Source organism: Monopterus albus, unplaced genomic scaffold (assembly GCF_001952655.1).
Source record: "Monopterus albus unplaced genomic scaffold, M_albus_1.0 scaffold25.1, whole genome shotgun sequence".
NCBI lineage: Eukaryota > Metazoa > Chordata > Actinopteri > Synbranchiformes > Synbranchidae > Monopterus > Monopterus albus.
Genome location: NW_018127905.1, coordinates 1,479,527 through 1,488,782, shown reverse-complemented (window position 1 = coordinate 1,488,782; position 9,256 = coordinate 1,479,527). Strand labels below are relative to the sequence as shown.

At 41.2% G+C, this 9,256-nt stretch overlaps 1 protein-coding gene across 1 annotated transcript in view; it reads right to left on the bottom strand.

Annotated features, from left to right (window-relative positions):
* Positions 1-9,256, bottom strand: part of lrch4 (leucine-rich repeats and calponin homology (CH) domain containing 4) — a 53,618-nt gene that overhangs the window by 36,626 nt on the left and 7,736 nt on the right. Inside the window, exon 2 of the mRNA XM_020594857.1 lies at positions 9,127-9,238. Coding sequence (XP_020450513.1) covers positions 9,127-9,238 — 112 coding nt within the window. The remainder of the gene's footprint in view (positions 1-9,126; positions 9,239-9,256) is intronic.

Here is a 9,256-nt window from a genome sequence, read left to right as displayed (position 1 = left end):
GACAACTGAGCGGACCCGGCTCTCAGAGCTCACTGCTGTTACAAGCCAGTTGGACCAGCCTGAGCAAATACAATGCAGACGCTGTGTGTCAATCCACATATCTGCTCTTTGCTTGGGTGAGGACAGGGTTCAGGGATGCTTTGTGTTAAAGATAGGCTAGCTTTGGAAAATGGTGTTGCTTATTGCGGGTCTCTGAAGATTTATGACAGCATAGCCTGACATCCCCCTCTTTGGGGCCAGATAATGGGTAAACATCATTTAGGTCATACACTGAGCTTCTAAATGAATGCTCTCCCATTCTTTGGTACATTTAAAAAAATTATGAAACAAAAGTTGTGATGCACCTGATTTTAAGCAACGTGTTGCTAATTATTTATTCATTTAACACACAATGGTGGGTTGTGTAGGCTGCTAATAATGGGTGCTCAGTACATTTTCATTTGTGCTGCATACTTGTATTCATGTAAACATGAAACATATGTAGACAGATAAACATTATATTAAATGCAATAAGAAAAACAAAGTTATAGGTGTGTGCAGGAACACTGATGACACATGCAAATTAATGGGGACAGTACAGCAGCAGCAGCAGCAGTAGTAGTAGTAGTAGTAGTAGTAGTAGTAGTAGTAGTAGTAGTGAGTAGACAGTACATGGCACATGAGTACATGTGTTGAGGATCGTTTACCCATACACAGATTTACTTTTAACCGCCAGCAGCAGCAGTCATGTTGTACTGGCCCTTTACATTAGCATAGTATGTTTTAGGAATATATAGCCTAAATTATTATAAATGATAATTGTTTCTGTCAACACTGTAAGGACCTGTTGTACACTTTATGAACACTCTATTCTTAAACAAATAATTTTCTGTTTAATAATGCACATGCATAGAAACATTTCATAAACATTGTTTAAATGAATGCATTTGTTTTTATAATGTGTAAAACAGATTTCTGCATGGTTTTTATACATCAGATTAATTGTAGAAATAACCAACAGATTCATTATTAAAATAATCCTTAGTTGCAGCCCTAGTAGTATCGCTCACATACACGGGCTGCATGGCCACTAACCCCAGAACAAACTATCAACAAGCCTGGAATAACACTTTTCTCTTTAGAGATTAGCTTGTAAATACAGTCCAACTCTCAAGTGTCAAATATGATGCACCTTATGCAAGTTCCCACCAATACAAGAAAATCACAGACAAAGAAACAGCTCACAGATTTTTCTGTTTGGCTGTCTCAAATACAGAGGCCTCAGCCAGCTGATAACTGATTGTACTAACATCCACCACCAGACTCAGTACCGAAGGAGAAATGGCTATGGCAACTGAAAAGGAGTTCTGACCCAGACACACACAGGCTCCAGACCCAGGCTATATATGGCACAGTATAGGTTTGTTGGCAGACTGGTGGTGTTGTGCTCCTGTGTCCTACAGCCTCCCTGTCTGCATCTCTGCCTTTTCTCTGGTTACCTCCCATGGGACTGAGGAGGGATTCCCCTTCCCCACCAGCTGCTGTGCTTTGAGAGAGAAAGCACACCAGGAGGTTTCAGACAGAGACACATAGAGAGAAGCTTTCAGGTAGTAAACTAAAAATACTTCAAATTAAAGCATGAAAAAAAAGAACTGAATATACAGTACTGCAGCCTCCTTTACCTTTCTAACTTCTGTTCCCTTTTAATAGAACAATACATGAAAATGTGCACACTTCTCTGTATGAGAGGAACTTCTTTCTCTAATTACACAAGCCATGGCATTCATTAGCTGACAGTAACAACGTGTCCAGTGTTTATCAGTTCGTTCAACAGACTCCTTCCAGTTTCCCCATGAATATCTCTTTGACTGGGCTGACTACTAATTCAAGCTAAAGGAAGCACACCCATATGGCTTTTTTATTTTCTGTAACATTTATGAGAGAGCCCTTGGCTTGGATAGAAAGATGTTGGCTAACAAAGTATGGGGTAATTAGAAAGGCAAAGCGGTGCCGACTCAGAGAAGAAGACAGGCAAAGCAGAAGTGAAGACCGAGTGAACACACAGCCCACATCCGCAGCACAGAGGAAATAAAAACACAGGGGGGGGAGACTCACAGGCCCTGCACCGGCAAGCATGCACGCAGTCTCATTTAATGGCACAGAGCAGATGTAAACAACTAAGAGATACAGTATGTCGAGCTCAAACTATGCATGCACACAGCTGAAATCTGGTCTTGCTCAACCTGACCATCAACAGTGCAGCAGTTCTGGAGTTTCTAGAAGCTTAGCTAGAGAGCTTTTCAATATCAGACTTTAATCCAGGTCATTTTTAAATACCCTATGATAAAAACATAAATGGCCTGGAGCCTTTTTCCTCGGAAAACTCGTACTTTTAGTCTTTAATTTCTGTGTCTCTAGCCTCACCACAACAAAAAACTGCACTGATCGGCTAGCTTGGTGGATGGGTAATTTGAAGAGCAGTGAAAAATGGTGTTGAGGTCAGATAAGATAAGCAGCTCCGTGAGGTTGCGCTTGGCAACAGTGGCGTGCTTATCTAAATGCTAACATGCTCACAGTTATGATGTTAATGTTGTCCAACAGGTGTTTTTATCATGTTCACCATCTAGCTTTAGCATGCTGGCATGCTAATTACCATTAAAAACCAAGTACAACTGAGGCTGAAAGTCTTACAGGTGTTCAGGACAAATGAAATTTCAAGAGAACTCAGAGGGCTATGTTATCAAATAACTCGTCTTGTGGGGACTGTGAATACCTGTACCACATGTCATAACAGTTCATTAGCTATTGAGACATTTCACTCAAATACTAACTTCACTGCTACCAGAAGAAAAGTCAAGGATCATCAAAACAATGAGGAATCATCCTTCAGGCCCCGTGACTGTCCATACAAGGTGATCTACTTGTCAACTGACCACATTCCTTCATAAATGCTAAAGTTTTTTTTAGAGCCACCTTGCACAAACTCAGCAGCAGCCACCGCAAAGAAACTGAGCAGCAATTTGAGATGACCGCCACTCAGTTTTAGTGTTTTTTTTTAAAACAGTGTAGCATAAAGATACTGTCTTAATACTTCTTTACCTACCACAACACAAACACACAGGCCAAAAGGCCAAAGTGGCATCAGTTCATCCTACAAAATGCGGTCATTAAAATTTCCAGAGATTAAATGCTTGTTCAATGTTTTTCATAATGCAAAATAAAGAATCCCTATTAAATTACACCCATGAAATAATGTGTTTGCCACCCATTTGACTATCACTGTTGAAAGTTTGTTGTTTGTAGAGCTGTCCAGGCTTTGACGTTGCAAACTATCCAGCGTGATCTGTCTTTGATGAGGGGGAGGAGGGCTCTCTGCATCAGCTGGGTGTTTGGCCAACAACTGGTATTTGAGACTCAACCTACTTCGGTGGTAACTCTGTTCACATCGACAGTAAATGCAAATAACTTTGGTCTTGTTGAGAAAACCATCTGGCAGGGCCTTGAGCTTGCCATTCAAAAGACCCTTTTCTTTATCCATTTAGACATTTGAGTTCTCGAGCCGTCTAGCCCGAAGTCTGACCAACATGACCGATCCCAACTTGGCCGCCACAATATCAACACTGACCACCACATACTGATTTAAAAGAGGTTAAATCCTTTTTCAATACAGCACTGTGCGTAGTGAATGTCCCTCCGTGTCCTGCTCTGTTTCTCTCTCTCACACACACACAGACACATGACAACCATGATGATGGGCCGTCTGAACAGCTCCTCCTCCCCATGTTTGTTTTTTTAAACAATGCTGTCAATCCAACTCTTCTAATATGTTATTAGTAAAGCTAGCTAAGCTAACATTAGAATGCAGTTTTACCATCCACCTCATATGATATGGGTACTGCAGCTGTTATACTGTCACTGTAAAACGTCCAATGTCATATCTTAACCGTAACCATTATGTTAAGTCTAGAATCTACCAAACAATTCTCTTCCGACTCAGTAATACTCTTGAACACAGAGTACACATCTTCCTTCTCGGAGAATTTTCTTACAGATTGTCTTACAAAAGGAGCTTTAAAGCAAACTTCACATGCATTTTCATTCATCTCTACTTTGATTTGCATAGTACTGGACTCAGAGAACAAATAAAGTCACATTTGCTCTATCTTATACATACACGTTTGGTGTGAAATTAAAGACATGACACAGAATACTGGCACCACTGTCTCTTATTTAACAGCCTCAGTCCAGGAACACAGACATCATCCCTTCAAAACCTTTTCAGAGCAAGACCTAATTATAAAAGCATTTGCCAAAGGGTAGGCTGTGTATGCTCACTCTGCCCCACCACACAGTCTTGTGAGTTCACAAGATGCACACAACATTCAATGGCTGGGCTTTGTTCCCTTCAACCGCTCTGAGCTACCAGGAAACACTCTGGAGGACGCAAGCCAAGTCTTCTTTGTGTGTGTGTGTGTGTGTGTGTGTGTGTGTGTGTGAGAACCTTTGACCTTCCTTAGGGAAGCTGCTGCAGGAGATGGGGTGGGGTGGGGGGGGTGCACTGATGCTATCATAAACACTGCTGCGTCTTTCTGTAACACAACACAGATTCACACTGTCCTGACCACTACAACTCACTGTGGACAAGATAAGCAACAGTATTTGTGCAAATATCTAGCTTTAACAAACATAGATATTTCTGCAAACAAGCTCAGACAAGCTTGCTGTATGCTACCTGTCCAGCACCAAACATCAGAGAAATAAACTAATGGCTGCTGGAAGAAGTGGCAGATGCAGCAGCTATAGGCCCAGATATGTTTCTCTGGAGATGGTGGGGACCAAAGAAGAGCCAGAATAACAGAGTATAGAAACAAATCACTGATGGTGTTGTGTCTGGTGGAAGCAGATGTAGCAGAAAACAACTGTCCAGTCAGAGCAGAGTATGTAAATGAGATACTCAACACAACACACCCTCAGAACTACAGAATCATGAGAGGCCATATACTGCCTACTACTTCGTATCTGTATGTGCGAAGGATCAGGGACAATCTGGGTGTATTTTAATGTATCGTACAGGCTAATATCAAACAAATCAAATGATGACCCTTATTTCACTTTTGCTCCACTCCTGTAGTTCTTACATTGTGTATAGGCACATGTTTCTTTTGCACTTTTGGACTTAACGATGTTATTGTGTTTCTTACTTAAGGTGAACTAGCTACAACATATTAGGTATAAGAATGATGTAATGCTCTCTATCCCCTTCAAGCTCCAGCCCACTGCATGACCAGAAACTCACTGAAAAACCACATAAACAAAAGACATGCTCTCTATCCCCTTCAAGCTCCAGCTCACTGCGTGACCAGAAACTCACTGAAAAATCACATACACAAAAGACAACTATTTTATTATTAAGAGTGGTATTAATATTGTAATGAATATGAATCAACTTTTCCTAATATTTCATCATTATCTCATTATTTCAGCTTATAAAGCACCTATAACGTGCTGGTAATGAATTAGAACACACTCAAGTCCGTTTCCCCCTTTACTTACATTAACATGAGGGTTACTTTATATCTAACCGGTGAAACGGTTTGGTGAATCAGTGAGGACTGTCACCACCCACACTGACACACCCACCCACAGACACAGAAGGTGCAGGGGCAGGACTCTCAGTCTTTCTCTGGTGTATCTCAGAGCTGATATGATATCTGTGTGAGTAGCACCTAACTACCAGGTATCCCACTGAAACAGAGCACCTCATTACTCAAATACTAGCTATTACCACAAAGATAGCCTAGATGCTGCTAAAACATGTATTCAAGACTAAATATCTTGCACAAGCCTAGAATTAGAGCTGAATGAATAACAAGTGAGTCACAATGAGCCAGTGTGAATAACTGATGTCAGCACCAGCAGCAGCCTTGTTCAGTGTGGAGGTGAAGCCAAGGCCGACTGAAATAACAGACATAGGGGAATTTTGAAATTCATCTTCATCCCTCAGAAATGTATCAAAACCTTTCTGGAATGAACAAAAATCAAAAACCTTTTTATAATATTTCAAGGCCAGTGGAAAGTGACAATTCTCACACTAGACCTTTCTTTTAGTAGATGTTTTGTTTACTTGTCATAGCAGGAAGAATTATGGCTGGGTACTATGAGAATTTTTGATATACCTAATACAATACTAGCTTAGATTTTGTACCAATACTGTATTTTGAGGAACATGCTAATCTACAAAATTCTATTTTTCCATGTAACAAAACAGCAAACATAATGTTGTCTTTACTCACAAGCAGTTATGCAAGAGCTCTATGTAAAATAGTCCAAAATATATAATTATCTGATGAAAGAACACAAATTTGGTTTGAGAAAACAACGCTGATGATCTCAAAGGTGATGTCATCGACATAAATCCCAATTCCCTTGATTGTGTCCACGTTTCCCTCACTTAAGATGCAAGGAAAAGATTCAAAGAAAAATATGCGAAGAGAGAGGAATTGAGGAAACATGTCTTATGCAGCTTTCAGACTTTCAGACTGTGTCCTCAAAATCTGGTCTGGACTTTGTCCAGCAGTGCCCTTTCACAAATGTAGTATACAGATAGCCCATGTCATAAGCGTCCTCTCCTACTGGAAATACTCCGTTTAGTTTATGTTAGGGAGTGGCACCTGGGTAGGGCACGTAAGAGGTAGGACATGACACATTTACATACAGTAGCTGTCTGTAATTTGGTCATAAACAACCAAGTCTCTTGCCATTCTGGCTAGAGATGGGCGATGATTTTGAAATATTCAAATAGTCAAATTTTAGAAAAAAAAAACTGAATATTTCATGTAACTGCAGTTTTGTCTTCAAAAACAAAGGGCCACTATTTTTCCTTGCTTTTACAGTCACCTGAAAATAACGTGATAACAAGGTCAGTGTATCATTAACTACATCACCAAATGCAAACAGCACAGACATACAGAAACTACAGCCATCAAGAAAAACAGTTAAGGCCCAGCTAGATGCACTGTATGATGATAATGCATGTGAGCTGCACAGTCGTTTGACAAGTGTTGAAAAGGAGTTTGACCACAGATGGATGCATGGACAGCACTGGGGGGGGGTCTGTGATTTTCAAGTAATTGTCAAATTGTTTCCAGCCAATATCAATAAGCATTTTAGCTGGAAATGCCCATCCCTGGTTCTGACCTTGGCACTTAATGGCAGAAGTTCCCGAATCTCGTGTTAGATATTTTTTGTTGGCATCTTCACTGATGATAAATGTTTTCCTTCACCATCTGATGTTTGTGTTCTTCTGGTTTAGCCCCAGTCACATGACAGAACTTCATCAACATGCCCCCTAGCTCGGTGTGAATATGTATACGGACTATACACTGCTGTATTCTCACGTGGGCTCACTCAGACATTTGTACATGTACTAGAGAGCTGACAGGGTCGAGTCTGCTTAAAGTCCAGGTGGACTGAATCGGGCATTTGCGTTGTCACATACAGCTCCTCCAGGTAATGTCCAGATCACTTCAGGGTTCCAGTGCATGTCTGAAAGGGGTTTTAGAGGCATGAGACATCCTTTCCTCTGATCCTTCATATGACGTGCCCAATCACCAACTGATTTCTAAGGTGTGTTGGTTCATAAAAGACTTCTGTGAAGAATGGTCCTGTGTATCCTTGCTCATGGCTCTTCCAGACGACCTCCTCAACTCCTTGATCCTCAATCCTCAACGCAGGAATGAGACATCCTTCAAGATGACAGACCAGAATGCTTCCAGGTTGAGTGAGGATTGAAGAACAATCATTTTTCTCACAAACAGTGAAGGTTTTAGGGGAATAGTGTTTGCTAAAGGCCGCTACAAACAAATACTGACTAAACATAGTTTCCTCTTAAATATTTTCACTCCCCAAAACCAAGCTACAGCATTTGGTCAAGCAGATTTGACAAAGCCACAGACACTGAACAAAGTGTTCGTTGCCTAGAGGAGTTCCCCTTTAAACCTAACTTTAAGACACTTTGGCTGTATCTTTTACTTACTTTCCTAGCTGCATTATTTGTTTATCCAACATCTTCCTTTGGATAAATGCATCATAGGGTTGGGCTGCTCCAGTGGCAGGTGTATGTTTATGCCCATTTCAGGCTTTCTCATCACACAAGGCCTAGACCTGGGTTGTTATGACAAGAAAGCAGCAGCAGCAGAGCCTGGTGTTGCTATAAACCGCTGTGTCATCAGACTGTGTGGTCAACAAGCTGGATGGGGTAATCCAATTCACAGCAAGGTGAAGCCATGGTAGTTCCTTTTAATCCAAAACTACTTCTCTATTAAGTTTTTGAACTTCTTGTCATCAGTAGCCTTCTACAAGGTCCTGTGCAACTTAATCTTAACAAGACGAAGTGACACCCATTCAGAGAGAGCCCAAGAGGCTTCTGGGTAAAGCTGGTCATGTTTTTACATGGTGGGCTCATAACTCAAAACACAAAGTAATACAACTACAAAAACCACTGTTAAAGCCAACAACGTGGAGCTATAAACAACACAAAACCTAGTGAAAGGAGTGCTCAAAGGTAGGTTTTTAAGGAAACTGGCAATGTAGAATTGTTTCGTTTGCTTAGAGATGGACGTGTTGAAGAGGAACTGGTGTCTTTTCCTCTGAAACCCACAGAACAACGCACCAGGCTCGTTTTAGCAAGCTGAGGTTTCATACACAGTGAAAACAGTGTAATTTAATTTAACTTAATCCACCAAGCAGAGGTATTTATTTTAAAAAACATAGGTCTGTCAGCCAAATTCTTAAACTGGTACACACTTAATGCTAGGCAGCACTGGGCTCACGCTCAGTTTGATGAAATAAGGACCAGTTTTACAAAATTATTATTATTTATACAAAAGGTAGGTAGGTGGTGATATGAAAGACGTCATTGTCTACAGTTATTTCTACAGTTATGACAGTCAACAGCACAGAATACAACCGCGGAGTTATTTGAAAGAAAGGCTTGTGAAACCTGTCGGGGACCAGAAAGGATGTGCCTTCCGCCTTAGAAGAAAGAAGCAGGTGGCGATAAAACAAAAGGCGGTTCTGAAAATAACAGCTCGCTGGTACTTTCCTGCTTTGTAGTAAGTTAAAGAAAGCACCGAAAAGCACACTGACCTGCATGTGTAATGTCGGACAGGTCATAGTTCCTGGCGCTTCGCGGAAACTCTTTCAGTTTTCGGTTGGATAAGTTGAGAGCCCCGCTCGCGGCAGGCTCCTCGGGCGCCTTCTCCCCCCCCCCGCCGGC